Source organism: Vombatus ursinus, unplaced genomic scaffold (assembly GCF_900497805.2).
Source record: "Vombatus ursinus unplaced genomic scaffold, bare-nosed wombat genome assembly UNPS02014784.1, whole genome shotgun sequence".
Classification (NCBI taxonomy): Eukaryota; Metazoa; Chordata; class Mammalia; order Diprotodontia; family Vombatidae; genus Vombatus; species Vombatus ursinus.
This window is the reverse complement of record NW_020954562.1, coordinates 7981514-7999343: the sequence shown is the minus strand read 5'-3', so window position 1 is coordinate 7999343 and position 17830 is coordinate 7981514. Positions and strand designations below refer to the sequence as shown.

Below are 17830 nucleotides of genomic sequence, written 5' to 3'. Positions count from 1 at the left end.
TCCTGTGGAGCGGTTGCTTCTATTCTATCCCTGGGTCAGGCACTAGGACATCTCATATCTCCTAAACTCAGAGATGGTATGAGAAATGTATATGGACTACTTAAGGAGGTGTGACTGCCACAAGCTATTAATAATTGGTTATAGATAGTGTGTCAAAGAGATCTTATACTCTTGGGCCACCAAGATCTAAGAATGAGGGTCTTTTGTTTGTGTTTTTGTTATCACATATTAGATAGTTATGACTTTAAGTAAATTCACATAACAATGTGTTTACTAAAAGAATTTTGAAAGAATTCAAAGTTCTAGTTCAAAGACTTGTTGAGGAAAATATTGCTTCCTATTGATAGGAAAGGAAAAATAGAGAGCTGCTGTCCAAACATCACTTGATAGCTTCATAAAAAACGTGACAAAGGCGAGTTGCACTGGGTGAGGAAGGGCAGCATAATGCACACCTGCACATACTTTATCATTAACTTTGACTTTCATTTCATAATTCTGTTTCTTATCATGGTATAGTATTTAATATGTCTGCATTTTAGTACATTTTATGACTTGCATAAAGATATCATTTTGTGTATGCCTTTGTTATATAGGCTAAATGAAGTGGGTGGGTAGGACAAATTCACATTACATAAAAACCGTTTTACGTAGAGGTGGAGGTGGAACTTTGGTAAAGTGAGAACTGTCTATATAACAATCCTTTCTTCTTCTTAATGTCTAGTTAATTATTAATTCACACTTTGTAGGACAGATATTTTCCAGTTTTTTCAAGTCAGTTCTGAATTGGAGAATATATATGCTATTTAACTACTGAAGGATCTTAGGATTTAGAGTTGGAAGGGGCATAGCACAACCTGTTAGGAAACTGGGGCCCAAGGAATAACTTGCCCTAAGCCACTTGGATAATATGAGGCAGTTAGGTGGCACAGTGAATAGAGTGATGGTCCTGTAGATGTCTCAGCCTCAAAATGACCATACTCATTATCTCCTTTCTTCCTCCCCCACTCCCATCATCACTCTTCGCCAAGGCAGCTAAGTTGCTCCTTGGATAGAGCACTGGTCCTGGAGTCAGGAAGACCTGAGTTCAAATTTAACCCCATATACTTATTAGCTGTGTGACCCTGGGCAAGTCACTTAACTTCTGTCTGTCTGCCTCAGTTTCCTCATCTGTAAAATGTGGATAATTTTTGTATGTACCTCCCAGGGTTGTTGTGACGATGAAATGAGATATTTGTAAAGCACTTTGTCAATCTTAAAGCACTACATAAGTAGCAGCAGTAGCAGCAGCAGCAGCAGCAGTAGGTAATGAAGCTGGGCTAAGAACTCATGTTTTTAGAATCCAGAATAAAGGACCACAGATATAGAGCTACAAGGGATCTCACAGGCCATGTAGTCCAACCCTCTCATTTTAGAGGTGAGAAAACTCTGACTCGAAAACTAATACTCTGCACTGTATCACACAGCCTCATGCTTTTTCTTTTCTTTTTTCTTTTTTTTTTGGAGGCAATGGGGGTTAAATGACATGCCCAGGGTCACAGAGCTAGTAAGTGGCTAGGGCAGGATTTGAACTCAGGTCCTTCTGATTCCAGGGCCAGTGCCCTATCCATTTGTGTTACCTGTTGCCACATGCTTTTGCTTTTTTAAGTGACAAGTATAATAAAATAAAACTATATATATGTATATATATGTATGCACACATACACACGCACACATACACACACACACACACACACGCATATGTGTATGTGTGTATTCCACATTTCTTTTATGTCCAAAAGTCTACATCACCAAGTTTCTAAAGATAGACATTTTCCATATTTTATATGGCATGATTCCACTGGGTACATGTTCAGTGAATCTTTAAAAAATTAACTCAGTAAGGGACTTTTTCTACAAGAGTTTGGGAAAATGCAAGTAGGGGGAAAGAATAGGGAGAGAAGTCCTGAGTTTGTCTGTTATTCTAGCTCAAGTCTAGCAGGAATAATAGCATTTAGAGCCGTAAGGAGTCTCAAAGATCATCCAGTCTAATCTACTCCTTTTATTGGTGAGGTAACCAGTCTCAGAGTGGAGAAATGCCTTCCTTCAGGCAAGGAGGAGCAGGGATTTGATGCCCAGCTCTTTGGACTCCAAGTCTAGGGTTCTTACAACTTCACTGCATCACAGCAATTACAGATGGGAGCCCTGTTGGTTTTAGAGCTGGGCTGAATCTCTGGGAATCCCATAGGAAATGGTGAGCTGTGTGTGAAATGATGAGTAGAAGGACAACTGACATCAGCCTTTTTGTTTGAGGCACATAAAAAAAAGCTATTTCTTTGAACGTTGGCGGTTGCTAGATACCTAATTATATAATAGTAGTAGTTAAGGCAGCTGCATCTTGTCTCAGCTTCCCTTACTACACAACATTTTATGGGAATTTGGATCAGCAGTCAGACTGTTTTTCAGGGATGATCTCAGTCATTTAAAAATTTCTTAAATGATGCTGTTAACCTGATGAAGAACAGGGTTGAATAAACCCTTATTTAAAAGGAAACATACTTATCATTTACGTTTTAAGAGTTTTTATTTTGGACTAGACCTATGATATCATTGGTCTAGTGAACTTCCAGTGAGAAGATTTCCTTTACCAATGTAGATTGGCTGCTTTGCAATTTAGTCTTAGAAAGTTGCCTGAGTTGCAGAAAAATTAAGTGACCTGCCCAGGGTCACACAGTCAGTATGTGTCAGAAGCACTATTTAAGTGAAATCTGTCTGACTCTCTCTACTGTATGATGCTGCCTCTTGGTGTTTTATGTATTGTTTAAATTATTGGCAATGAGCTATTGTGCCCATTTTTCTGAGGAAAGTCTTATCTTCCTCTCAAGAATCCTTCCTTAGCATTTAACTAATTCCTTTGACTAATAAAGTCATTAAGGAATGACAGATAAAGACAAAGCATTTTCCTAAGGTCACACTGCATTTTCCAAAGTTCTTTCTTTAAATGTTTTCTTAAGTGATCAAGTGTATAATTTTATTTGACCAATAATTAATCCATAAAGCACAGATATTCTCATGGGTGATAGAGATATAAGGAATGACTCCTTTTTTATGCCTTTAACAATGTTTTTTCCCTGATTGTATGTAAAAAGAATTTTCAACATCCTTTCAAAAAAATTTTTGAGTTCCAAATTCTCTTCCTTTCTCCCTCCCCACCCCCTTCCTTGAGACATTAAGCGATTTGATATAGGTTATACATATGCAATAATGCAAAACATAAAGAAATGATTCTTACTGAGAATATTTTGTATCATATGTAAATTCTGCTACTTTCACATCTTTGTCGTACAGTGAATAAAGAAGATCTAAGTTCAAATTCCTACCTCAGACATTTAATAGCTGTGTGACTCTGGGCAGGTCACTAGAACTCTCTAAGCCTTAGTTTCCTCATCTGTAAAGTGGGGATAATAGCACTTATCTCCCAGGGATGATGTGAGGATGAAATGAGATAGTATTCATAAATCACTTTGCAAACCTTAAAACACTATGTAAATGATAGCCATTATTATCATCCATCCATTCAACAAGCTTATAATGAGTAGCCCCTATTTGTGAAGCATTATAGTAGGCTAAAAGTCCAGAGACAAGATGAAACAGTTTCTGAACTCACTGAGCTTACATTCTACTCTAAGGAAACAACATTTTCACCAATAAGTAAATATAAGGTAATTCGAGGAGGGATTTGGAACTTTAACAAGCAGATAGGACTCTAGAAAGGCTTCCTTTCCAGAAAAGGTGGCATCTGAGTTCGGCCTTGGGAGAAACCAGGGATCTTGAAAAATCTAGTTGAAATTTGAGTTTCATTCCTTTTTCAGCATTCTGTTCAGCATAAAACTTTGGTACATTTACATATTAAGAGTATGTGTATTTTTTTTTCCATCTGTAAAATGAGAACTTTTGATTGGATGACCTCCAAGGTCCTTTCCAGGTCTCAAGCCCAGGATCCCAAATGTTGAGAACAATTAATAATAAAATTCACATCTGGAACCTATATGCAATTTCTACAGCCATTCCTTAGGAGTTTTCGCTTTTTTTTTTTAACTACAGATAAAGTTCAGCCCTGGTTGGGACATAACAAATGTCACAGGCCACCAATATACTATACTGTAAATTATTGCTTGAAGACTTTTCACTATAATTGGCTTTACCTCGTAAAGCTAAAAGCTCCGGGCTTTTTGTGTTTCACAAACTACAGAAGGATTTACCGAAGATTCCCAAAGCTGCCCCACTTATCCCAGGTCTTATCCATTGCAGGAAAATGGTAGAATCTTTTTAGATCAGATTCATCCAAATAAAGACCCAGAGCAGACATTATCTTATCTGTAGGAATTAACTGATAATAATTCTTGCTATAGTATGAAAACTTTAAAAATAAAAATATCAGCATAGTGTCTCAAGGTGTTAAGTCCCAGAGTTGAATGCCTAGGGTACTGGAACATACAATGGGCCTGAAGCCAGTGTTTAAGACTCTCGGACTCTGATCTGTGTGATTGGGCAAATCACTACATAACTCAGCATCAGTTTCCTCATCTGTAAAATGGGTACAATAAATAAGGCTTACATTACTGGTTTCACTGGGGTTGTTCTGAGGAAAGTGATTTGTAAACCTCATAGTTCTATGTAAATTTATTATGTTAATTATAATTGTTGTTTAATTGTTTTTTAGTTGTGTCTGACTCTTCATGATCCCATTTGGGGTTTTCTTTCTTTTCTTTAATGGGGTTAAGTGACTTGCCCAGGGTTACACAGCTAGTGTCAAGTGTCTGAGGCTGCACTTAAACTCAGGTCCTCCTGACTCCAGGGCCAATGCTGTATCCACTATACCACCTAGCTGCCCCCATTTGGGGTTTTCTTGAGAAAGATGCTGGAGTGGTTTGCCATTTCCTTCTCTAGCTCATTTTACAGATGAGGAAACTGAGGTAAACAGGGTTAATTGACCTGCCCAGGGTCACACAGCTAGTAAGTATATGAGTTTGGATTCGAACTCAGGTCTTCCTGACTCCAGGCCTTGCATTCTATCCACTGTGCCCCCTACCTGCCCTGAGCTATTATAATACAGGTTGGATTATTAAAATAAAACGTAGAGGAGCAGAGAAAAAAATGGAGAAAGCTTTATTACTTTGGAAAAATCTCCTAAGTTGATGCAGTTTTCCAGAAAGAGAATGTGAAAATGATTTAATTTATTTGTTTAAAATTAGGAATACTTCCTAATAGAATGGATTCTGCATAATTGTTTCTATGCAAAATGGTTTCTGTTACTTTTCCTTTGAATATCACAAGGTGGTTGGAAAGAATCTATGTGACTATGTATTTTACTTCACCTGATGACAGGGAAGTTTTAGTAAATAGAGTCACAGAAGTTTCTAGTGCTGGAATGATAATGATCACTGACATTTACTTAGAGTTTTAAGGTTTGGAAAACACTTTACATATACAGGGTATCCCAAAAGTCTTAATGGAGTTTTAACTTAAATTTAGCTGTACTGAGACATTTGAGATCTTCTGTATTATCAACCTGGAGACTTAGAACAATACAGTGAGGTGGAAAGGAGAGATATTATTATCCCTATTTTACTGTTGAAGAAACTGAGGCACATGGAGTTCAGCTGACTTGTCCATTGTTAGGTAGGCTGGTAGGATTTGGACTCTGGTCTTTCTGATTCCAGGTTCAGGGATTCAGTCAAAATACTACACTGCCTCCTTGGTAGATAATTTAATATAACTTACTCATTTGACGATTCACTGTTGTTGTTTTTGAGTTGTGTCTGACTCTTTGTGACTCCACTTGGGGATTGTTTGGCAAAGATATTGGAATGGTTTGCTATTTCCTTCTTTCCAGATGAGGAAACTGAGGCAAACAGGGTAAAGTGACTTGCCCAGGGTCATACAGCTAGTAAGTGTCTGAGGCCAGATTTGAACTCACAGAGAAGGGTCTTACTGACTCCAGGCCTGGCATTCTCTCCTCTGCACCACCTTAGTGCCCTTGACAGTTCATTATGTGTATTTACTACGTATTTGGGTTTGTGATTAAGGAGCTTCCAGGTCTGTTTTAGGAGTAAAGACACGACAAAATAAGCATCTTTGCTACCTCAGTAGCTCCATCAGGCCTGGATATCACGGGGTTTGGAGGAGCCTTAGGGCCTCTATTTGTCTTCTGGGTGTGGAGCCACCAAGATTAGGGAAGGGCAGTGGTCTCAAACTCAAATAGAAACTGAAGACCCCAGAGAGTGCTTACAAAACCACAAATTAACATTATCTGTGTTGTATTGTATTTTGTTTTATTTTGTTAAACATTTCCCAATTATATTTTAATCTCTTTTGGGAAGATTTTAAGGGAGTTTAACCTTTCTGGAGAAGAATCTCTCTTAGGTGTTGTGTAGACAGAAAGATACCGGGTAGAGAATAGTGTAGTTGTCAGATTGTAGGACATGGGGTCAGGAAGATCTAAGTTTAAAACACTGACACTAACTCTGTGACCTTGTTATTGTTATTATTATTATTATAAACAACTTTATCTGGATGTCTGGCAACTATAGAATAAGTAATCATTAAAAAAATAAAATCTGCTATTATAAACATGAGATTATATATAGTTACTTGAAATTAAAGTTTGCAATGCAAAAATATAGTTTGATAGAAATCTGGCTGACAGAAAAATTTTCATTTCTATTAGTGTGGCAAACAGAAAGTTTTCCATCCTTTCTAGATAATATAGAATACAGGGCAGACATGTGTGAGGAGAAGGTGAGGGGCTTGAGATTGCTGCAAAAAATCTGAAATACATTGATACTGAGTTTAAAATTTTGGAAGAGTCACAATCAGTTGAATTCAACTATTTATTTTTCTTTTGGCTAGGCAAAGTGACTTGCCCAGGATCACACAGGGTCACACAGCTAGTAAGTGTACTCAAGTGTCTTGAGGCTGCATTTGAACTCAGGTCCTTCTGACTCCGGGGCTGGTGTTCTAACCACTACGCCACCTAGATGCTCCTCAACTGTCATTTATGAAGTATTAGCTATAGGCAGCTCTATGTGGGGATGTATATGTGGGGATGAGAGTAGCTGGGAGGAATATAAACATTTATGGTATGGTCTGTGCTCACGCAGAGCTTATAGTGATGTGAGCCAAATCTGATTTTCCTCCTGTAATAAGGTTCTTACTGATTCTTGCAAATGACATTCTATCTCTGGTCTCCAGGCCATTGCAGAGGCTGGCCCCCCTGCCAGGAATGCCTTCTCTCCTTCCCGCCAACTCTTAGAAGCCATAATTTCCTTCAAAACTCAATTCATATGCCACCTCAAATATAAGGCCTGATTTCCTCTAGCTAATAGTGCCTCCCCTCCCCCAAAAATTGTTCTGTGGATATTTCACAAATTATTTGATTTACTGAGGGTTTTTTTTTTGGGGGGGGGTCTTGAGGGGAAGCTTGCTTTCTCTCCTTAGATAATAAGAGCTTCCTGAGGTTAGTGAGGTGGAGCAGTGGACAGAGTACTGGACTTGAAGTCAGGAAGACCTGAGATCAAAATAGGCCACAGATACTTGCTGGCTATGTAACCCTGGGCAAGTCACTTAACCTCTGTTTTCCTCAATTTCCTCATATGTAAAGTGGGAAAAAATAATAGCACCTACCTTTTGGAGTTGTTGTGAGAGTCAAATGAGATATTAATTTTAAAGTGCTGAACACAGTGCCTAGCATGCAGTGAATACTGTATCAATGTTAGCTATTATTACTGTTATTATTAATATCTTTGCATTCTAGGTATCTAATGTAATGCTTATCACCTAGTAAATGCTTAATAAATTATTGTTGATTATTTACAGTTGGAGGGGGTCTCAGAGGTCACCTAGTCTAACTCCCTGATTCTACAACTGAGGAAATTGAGGCCCATAGTGGTGAAGTGATTTGTCCATGGTTTTATAGGTAGTAAGTAGCAAGAGCCAGCCAGGAGCTGAACACAGGTGCTCTCCCTCCAAATCTGAGAGTTTTAGCAGTTTTTTCCAAAGGCCTCTCTTAATCCTCTGGTATTCAAAGTATTCTTTTTTTTTTTTTTTTTTAGGCAATTGGGGTTAAGTGACTTGCCCAGGATCACACAGCTAGTAAGTGTCAAGTGTTTGGTCTGAGGTTGGATTTGAACTCAGGTCCTGACTTCAGGGCCGGTGCTCTATCCGCTGCGCCACCTACCTGCCTGTCTCCCTCCAAATCTGGCATTCTTTCCATAGTACTATGCTATGCTCTAATCAAACATCAATAAGTGTATAATGTATAATTTAAAGATTTTTGAACTTTTAGAAATCAATTTGATAGTTTAATCTAGTCACCACTCAAGCAATATCATAAGCAATCACGTGGCATTTTATTCAACATGACCCAATATCAGAATGTACCCTACCCAGGTCCTACTGATCTCTTAATTGTTTGCCTTCTTTACTTTTTACCTTTTGTTGTTCGGTCGGGTCTGACTCTTCGTGACCCCGTGGATCGTATCACGCCAGGCTCTTCTATCCTTCACTATCTCTAGAAGTCTCTACGGCTTCATGTTCCTTGTTTCCATGCCAGTAGCTTATTGGATATCTTCTGACCTGAGAGGCTCATCTTCTTTTTGTATCATTTTTTATCATTATAATCATTTTTTCATTTTAATTTTTTATCATTATAATCATTTCGTCATTTTAATTTTTTTATCATTTTAATGTCGTCCATGGGGTTTTCTTGGCAAATATACTCGAATGGTTTGCCATTTTCTTCTTTAGTGGGTCCCCTTTTGTCAGAACTCTCCACTACGACCTGTCTGTCTTGGGTGACCCTGCACAGCATAGCTCAGGGTTTCTTTGAGCTGTGTAAGCCCCATGGTCCCAACAAGACAGTGATCCAGCAGGTTTATTTGTTTATTTATTTTTAAGATTGAATACATACAGAACTTTAGTTGAGGGAATTCATATCAATGCAGATTAGCACCTTTTCTGCAAATTTTAATCTTAGAGAATAGCATGGTTAAGTGGTTGTGATCTAGTTAGAATCTGTTAGAAGCAGGACTTGGTGTACTTGGCTTGCATATAAGGTTGGTTCTCTATTCTTTACACTATGATACTTTTTTATTTTTACTACTTATGAGCAAAAGGTCAGGGAATTCCATCAGGGTTATCAGATTCAGGAGTATTTGGGGAGATTTTGACAGGCATCCTTGTGGAGTTGCTTTTGGAAGACTGAGGACCACCTCCTCGATTTTTGAGAGACTGATCTAGGGAAGATCATCTTGTTTCTGTGTTTTCTCACTAAAACCATCTATAGGTATTAGAGAGATATTTTTCTGTTTCTTTTGAGGCTGGGATATAGTTCCTCAAAACAGGCAGAAGGAATGTGCCGATTTGGACACTATGGCTTTACTGAACAGCATTAAATAATGGCATGGTCAATGGTATACTGGTAAATGTTTAACAACTGGCTCTTTGTCTAGAAAAAAAGTACTCACAATCTACTTTTAAGTTTAATTTGCCTTATTAACATTTTCTCCATCATTTTAAAAGTCTTAGTCAACAAAACAATAAGTCAGGCCTTGATTTATAGCATTTGCTGATTTCTAAGTTGTCAATACTGACACTGAAAATTTAACAATCAGCTTTTATAAACTGGTTTAAGTTGCCTCTAGCATGCCTTTAGACACGGCTAGAATTGATTGAATTAAACTAACTCAGAGCCTGCCTGAGTCTGGAAGGGATAGAAATCAGTCATAAAAGGTAGTAAATCGATTAATGTTTCCTCTCATTCCAGAACAACTAAGTTGCTTCTGGATTACTGTCTAGGCTATTCTAGGAGTCTAGTTTTCAAAATTAAAACGGTGTCATCTGGTCCACCTTGATCAGCAGGTAGGTGGTGCAGTGGATAGAGTCAGGGAGACAGAAATTCAAAACCAGCCCCAGACACTTAATAGGTTAGCTGTGTGGCCTTGGGCAAGTCACTTAACCCTGTTTGCCTTAGTTTCCTCATCTGTAAAATGAGCTGGAGAAAGAAATGACAAACCACTTCAATATCTTTGACAGGAAAACCCCAAATGGGGTGACGAAGAGTCAGGCATGACTGAAACGACTCAATAAACAACAGCAATCTTTGAGAAAAAAATTAAACATTTCCCCAAGTTCAAAATGAAGGAAGGAAAAGTAGTACCTGTCCACACTCAGAGCACAGAGATTGAGGACCGTGATCCCGACTGAGGCCTTCTGCAAGAAGGGAAACAGCTTGCAGAGAAAGACTCCAAACTCATTCTGCTCGAAAGGCCAGCGCTGAGCTAGGAGCTAAAGAAAGGAGGGACAGTGATTAGAACCACAATGAGTCAAACCTTTAAGACCACTAAGAAGCATGAGGCCAGGTGTGTGTTTGGGGGCCTCTGCAAAGAGCTAGGTGTGTTATACGTGAGCATGACTAACACTGGCAAGCTATTTGTGCTCACTGATCATTCTTTAAAATTTTTTTTTCTCCTTATGTCTCTGCATTCAGTGAAAAGAAAGGAAAGAAGGAAGCAAAAAATAGAGAATTCGTATCATATAACACTTTTTAAAAATATTTTTTAATTTATGGAATAATACAAGCAATTCTCTAACATAGTATAATAAAAAAGATGATTTCACATACAACTGCAACTCTATTAGGGACAACTTGCTATTCCTTTTAAATATATAATAACTTTATTATATAAATTTCTTTTTTTATGACTGAACAAGTTGTGGTATATCATTGTGATGGAATACTACTGTAAAGACTACTAATATAAGAAATTATGAGCTCAATGATCATAGAAAAACATGGAAAGACTTGTATGAAATGATCAAGAGCGAAATGAGCAGAACCAAGAGAACATTGTATACAGTAACAGCAATACTGTTTTAAGAATGACTTTGAGTGAATAAGTCTTTTTGACTGTCATAAATACCCAAATTAACTATAAAGGACATATGAAGAAAGATGCTATTTGCATCCAGAGAAAGAACTGATAGATAACATTTGTACATAAGCATAGTCAAGTAAAAACAAATTCTTGAGATTGGGTGCACTGTTCTTGCCAAAGCAGTCAGTGATGCCTGGAGAACCGTTTATCTGCTGATACACAGCTATGGACACAAGGAGCTGCTATTGGAGAAGGGAAGTACTTGAGTTGTATTGATCCTCTCTGATCCTCTGTCAGCTAAGTAATGACCAGCCTTTCTTCTACTGCTTCAGGGGCGTTAAAGGATGTGGGGTGTGAAGGCACCATTCCTAAACTATCAAAGTTTGTTTCAGCTTCCAATTTCCCTGTTTCTCTCCATAGGCTGAGCTATGTTATCACTACTAGTCCTGGCCGCTTACAATGAGCCTGGATCCTTAACTTTTTGGAAAAAGTCCTTTCTTCCACTAACACAATGTCTTCGTTTCAAACGAAAGGGCTGGCTCCATCCTTTGGACTAGGGTGGGTAGGAAGAGAATAGACAGCAAGAATAGCTGTAACAGCACCTGGATGAGGTACACGTGTTTTCCTAGGAAACTATTTTTAATCAATGGGAATAAAAGTATAGACTGTCCAAGCTTCCCTTACCCCAGATGATACAGGAAAAAGGAACCAGAGGCATAACTAGCAATTCTGGTTTTGGAGCAAATTCAGTTGTAAGGTAGAGGCTTGGAGATCTTGGGAAAAGCTTCAGTCATTCTGGTGTGAGGGTGGTGGAATAGAGAAGGTTGGATCTTGAGAGACCATTGCCTGGGAAACCACTGAATACAGAGGAAATGGGGCGGAGTGGGCCAGGAAGGATTGGAGGCGGGGGTTGGGGGAAGGAATTTAGGGAAGAAGTGTGCCAATGGGAGCTTCTTAAATTTATATTTTGAAAGTTAATTAGTTTATTTGTAAGCAGTATTTTATTATCTCTCCCTTCCAATTCCCTCTCTGAAATAGAACAATACAAGAAAGACATCCCTCCCCCAATTACAACAACCACCCAAACCTCCCTCATAATGACTGTGCAGAGTTGGTCAAAACAAATCCCCACATTGGCCTTGTCCATGTTGCTTCCTAGTTTAAATAACTATTCCTGCTAACTAGGGACTAAACTCAGTTGCTTCTACCTGCTAAAATAATATATGGGCTTTCAGTGTCTCCTAAATTTTGGCACTCTGGAACAAAGCCCGAGAGCTATGCCTTCACTATAGGTCTTGGATGGTCACTGTTCCTTCTTCTGAACATCAGTGGATTTTGTGAATAATGAAAAAAAATAGAGACTTTTGCTCAATATTTTGTTTGGCGACTGTATTAGAACTTACAACATGGAGTAAGAATCACCATGAACATTATTGCAGTGGAAGCAAACTCTTGTTTATGTCTAGTATCTTTAGCAATCAGAAGCAGGTTCTGGTCTTTCTGGTTACCATTTTTTGTTCTGTGAGGTAGGTAGTTTAGGCTATCACTCTGTTAGGCGGGTAAGGAAGAGATGGTGATAATTTCAGCTAAGAAGGCACCATTCACAAGTCATGAGGGTTCATCTCTGCTCAAGATTTCCCTGCTGAACATATTGATTTGTGTTAAACCTCGTCACCATGATCATTAGCAGTGACTCTCTGTGCTTGATCATAAAACAGCCTAGGACCACATGGACTTGGAATAAGAACTTTGTATTTGCTTATTATATGCCTCCAGCATATAATAAGGGCATGGTCAGTCCTGTTTTTGTCTCTGTTTGTGTAGAGCCTAACACATTACCATGCATACAGTAGGTGCTTAGTAAATATTTGTTGAATTGAATCTCAGTATTTTGGAAGTGTCTAATCCATTATATAGTTATTTTTTCTTATCTTTTTTTTTTCCCTACCCAAAGCTCCATCTAACTCTGTTTCGGGAGTTATTTCCTTTATTTTTCCTTTCCTTTCCCTTTCCTTACCCTCACTAGGAGACACTATATTTTTCTACTTCAGATGAGAAAATGGATATAAAGAAATTTGTAAAGTACTATATACATGTCAGCTCTTGTTATTATTACAGCCACAATACCCTAGACACTCAGTCTCTACTCCTCTACAAATGACCTTCAGCTATTTTTCATCCATTCCCCGCCCCCTTCCCACCAACAATTCCCTCCAGTTTAGGTATCTTTGTATTCTGTATCTCACTTCCCCTGTGCCTTAGAGGAAAGAGGAGTTCTATTTCCTGTCCCTTAGAAAACCTTTTTGTAAAGTCCTAATGACCCTTTGCAGACTGGGAGGGACCCTGCTGCATATTTTTTCTTCAGAGGGCATCCAGAGGGATCCAGCCCCATCTCTGGCCTCTTATTTATTTCTTCAACTATAATCTAATTCAATTTCTAGTTCTTCAACTCCTGTGTATGTTCTGAGACTTAAGATGTCCATATAAAACTTCATGACCACAGGGCTTTTTAGGAAATAGGGTACTGGTAATGCCTGCTTTCCATAAAGACTGCAGATAATTAGTGCACTAAGGAGAATCCCTTTCTAATGGCTGGTTGTCAAAGATTTTGACAAGTAGAGACACCTACAAAGCACTTCTCCAGGACTGACTCACATCTTTGCAAAGAAAAGGAAACTCCAAAATTATTTTTGCAGCATGACAGTGCCGTTTTCTTCAAAACAAAACAAAACAAAACAAAACAAAACAAAAACAACCTGAATGGGAATTTCTATTCAAAGACTTCCTTGAATGTAATAAAAAAATGTGTTGGGGATGCAGAGTGAAGAGAGAAGTACAAGAAGAAAAATTTATATTATGACACCAATGTTATAAAATGAACAATACTGGAAGATTTAAGAGCTTGCGCAATGCAATGATCCATCATGACTCTGGAAGAACAGTGATGAAGAATGTTACCATTGTCGTGACAGAAGGGTGACTAATGTGCAGAATGAGATACATCCTTTAAAAAATATCTAATATGGGGATTTGTTTTACTTGACTACATTCATTTGTTACAAGGGTTTTCTTTTTCAGAGCATGGGGGAAGTGAGAGAGAGAAAAAATAAATGCTTGATAATTGAAAAAAATTAAAATGATGTCTTGGAATTATAAATAAAATAATTTCCTTACATAAAACCTTCACTCAGAAGCAACATGGGGTAGTGGATGGTTAGTTGTCCTTAGAGTTAGGTACTTCCTCTGACAAATACTATCTGTGTGACTCTGGGCAAGTCATTTTGTGTCCTAGTTGCTGAGGTAATTTTTTACTGAGCCCATTGGAAGAAAGACTGTCCTTACAACCAATGAAATCGCAGGTACGGTTAAAAAAGGAAAAAAAAACCAAACCAAACCTTCCCTGTAGGTACTCCCTCTGTGGTACAGGCCATAACTTATACGTACATTGTTTCTCATTCTTTGTGACTCTTGTGAGCATAATTACTGGCCTTTCCCTAAGATATATGCATATGCACTGAACTTTATTTCCTAGTCTGTAAAGAAAACCATTATCCATCCACTTGGTTTTTCCTGTATGGTTTGTTACATTGAACTGTCTTGCATAGCTGTGGATCTCATTGAGGAGACTTATAGTATGCATCGCTTCATGCAGTCCAGTGTGATGTCATCCATAGTGGACCATCTCGGAGATACCGCCTTTCATAGAGGATTCCTTTTCCATTTGAATCTTGGGCAAGACATTCTCCATGACAGTGGTAATTCCTTTTGGCCATCATATGTCTCCTTTTTTTACATATAACTTGGTATTAATAATAGAAGATCACTGAACAAAGTTATCTTTGTGTTTATGTCAATGGAGGAATCTTGTAGAATCTTAATATGTGCAAATAAGGATGCTTTTGAGGGTGTATTTCTATATTGAATCAAATGCTTTTGATAATCAACAAACAGATGAAATAGGATATTCCATTTTTTTTTGTACCTTTCAGTTAAGTGGTGTTACTATAAAGATGTGTTCTGCTTTGTTGGGAAAAGTCCATCTGTTTCCTTCTCCTGTTTTCATTGAGGATGTTCCCAATATATGTAAACCATTCTCATAAAGAATTTATAAAGATGAGAAAGTTGGCATGTGAATCAGTAGTTATTGCTAACTTCACCTTTTTGGTTAATAACACACGATATGATTTTCAAAAATAATCATAGGCTTATTGGTTCATAGATTTTGAACTGCAAAGGTTCTTAGAGGTCATTTAGTCTAACCTCCTTAATTTGTAGATAAGGAAAGTGAGGTCCAGAGAGGTTGTGATTTGGCCATTCATTTGAATCAATAATAACAATATTGATACATTTTACTTTCTCCAGTAATAATATAAACTTGTCTTTTTTTGGGACAAGGAACTTACACATTGAGTACCAACAGTTTAATTATTTTTTATAGATGGTGCAAAAATTGCATAGTTCTTAGCATATTCTGCCCGCTTGTTCACTATTATGTCATTAGCATTAGAAAAACAAAGGGGACACATCTGGCTGAGAACCATTTAAAATTTTTTCTTTGTTTTATAGGTTGACATGACTAAAGACTCCATTACTTAATGGCCAAACTACTGGTGGTGCTTTTGTAGAACCTTTTAGCATCCTGTGGAGGATGACCAAAATGATTAAGGACCTTGAGATTTTGCCATATCAAGACTGGTTGAAGGATATGAGGATGTTGAGGTAGCTAGGTGGTGCCTTAGTGCACAGAACACTGGACCTGGAGTCAGGAAGACCTGAGTTTAAATCTAACCTAAGATACTTATAAGCTGTGTGACCCTGGGCAAGTCACAATCTCTGTATACCTCCTTTTCCTATAAAATGGGAGTAATGATAGCACCTACCTCCCAAATTAGAGGATAAAATTAGACAATATTTACAAGGTACTTTGGAAACATTAAAGTATATTATTATTATTATTCTGGAGAGATAAAATTAGGATAAAATTAGATAATATTTACAAGGTACTTTGGAAACATTAAAGCATATTATTATTATTATTGTTATTCTGGAGATACTTAGGGAAGATATATTAGTCGTCTCCAAGTATCTGAAGGGCTATCAAATGGAAAAGGATTAGATGTTTCCTGCTTGTCTGGAATGGGCAAAACTAGGAGCAATGTATGTATGTTGCAATTAGAGCTATTCACAAGTGAATAGCCTTGGGAATTAGGAGTTCTCCCTCAGTTGGCACCTCCAGGCAAAGGTTGGATGTCTACTTGTTGGGTGTGTGTGTGTGTGTGTGTGTGTATGTGAGATTAGTGACATGCTGTATTAGATAGTCTTTATGATCTCTCTGAATTCTGGAAATCCGTAACATTGTTATTGATTCATCTATATATATTTATGTTGATATTCCCTCTGATAGGACTGAGAGAGTCTTGAAATCCAATTTCTTTGTTCATTTCCACCAAATAAGGGAAATACGTGTTTTCTGGGGTGGAGAGATATGGTAGATAGTGAAAAGACAGTGATGCTGTGAGATTGTAACAAACAAGTGGCAACTACTAAGAAAATATTCCAGATGATACACAAATCTTCAAATTTTGTTTTAGACTATCTTTTCCTCAATGAGATGCCTTTAATTTTAGATATTAGACAGAATTATACAGTGTTTTTCAAGAATTGCCATGTCCAAAGAATTTATCAGCTAGTGGCCAACCTAATGGTTGATGGGAATGCTTATGGAAAACCTTTCAACATCCTGAGAAGGATGTCCAGCATGGGGAAGGGTTCTACTATAGGGCTCAGTATTATATGAGGGAGGAGTGTGGGAGGTTGGAGCAGAAAGAATACTGAATAAGAATTAAGAGACCTGGGTTCTAGTCTGTCCTCTCAACAAGCAATTATTCAATATCTATTAGATATTAGGCACTATGCTGGGTGTTACAGATACAAAGACAAAAATGAGAGAAGCCCTACAAGTAGCTTAGAGTAACTCCATTTATGCTAAGGGCCTAATGAGCTGTATAGTTCTGTATTTGCCACGAACTCTTAGAACAAGTGGGTTTGATTAAGTGATCTTTTAGGTCCCTTCGTACTCTATGATTGTAAAATCTGACGTGTTTCTTCTTTGCCATCTGCACATCACCATCCACCAACACTCAATGAGTCTACCGCTTGTCCATTTAATTATAAAAATTTATTATATTGTCCTATATCTGCGAACTGAGAACTTCATTCAGGTAGACTGGGGGAGAATGATAAAGTAATCATGGAAATGAGAGGCATAGTGTTCCTATGAACATTGCATCATGGGGTCATCATGGACCTGACAAATGTTTGTTGAATTGGTTATCTGATTAGCTGACTCACTCACTGATTAGAATAATTGATTACATTACCAAAAATAAACAAGTTTTCTTTCCATTTGGACTTTCCCTTGATGATTCTAACCTTTCAGTCTTTAATCTTCTCTGATGCCAAAGGGAGGGCTGGAATGTAACTTTTTTGGGTGGTAAGGGTGGAGTGGATAGAGTGAGGAGAAAAGGATGATATGGAGGCCACAGCTGGGAACTGAAGTGGGCAAGATTGGCAACTGCCCAAGACACATGTGTATGTGTGTGTGTGAAGAGCACATAAAACACAGTGTGCAAACAAGAATTTTTGTGACTTATTGCCTGACATTTGAGGAGGAAATGACCTGTAGTGGCTATATTAGTGTCCGTAAGTCTGGTAAATATAGTGAAAAGCTTTATTTTTAGCTCCCATCTTTACAACATTAAAAAAAAAACCAATGTAAGTTTCCCCATCTGCTATAATCACGGAATCACCACTTCTGTTGCACATGGCAGATCATTCCTTCCTTTCTTTCACTCTCTTTGAAAAAGTAGCATCAGAAATTCAATTCAACTAGAAATTCTACCATGGGCATGATTATG

General features: G+C 37.9%; 1 protein-coding gene across 1 annotated transcript in view; it reads right to left on the bottom strand.

The window, feature by feature from the left end:
- EDNRA (endothelin receptor type A) overlaps positions 1-17830 on the bottom strand; it is an 88487-nt gene that overhangs the window by 30885 nt on the left and 39772 nt on the right. Inside the window, exon 3 of the mRNA XM_027866913.1 lies at positions 10196-10323. Coding sequence (XP_027722714.1) covers positions 10196-10323 — 128 coding nt within the window. The remainder of the gene's footprint in view (positions 1-10195; positions 10324-17830) is intronic.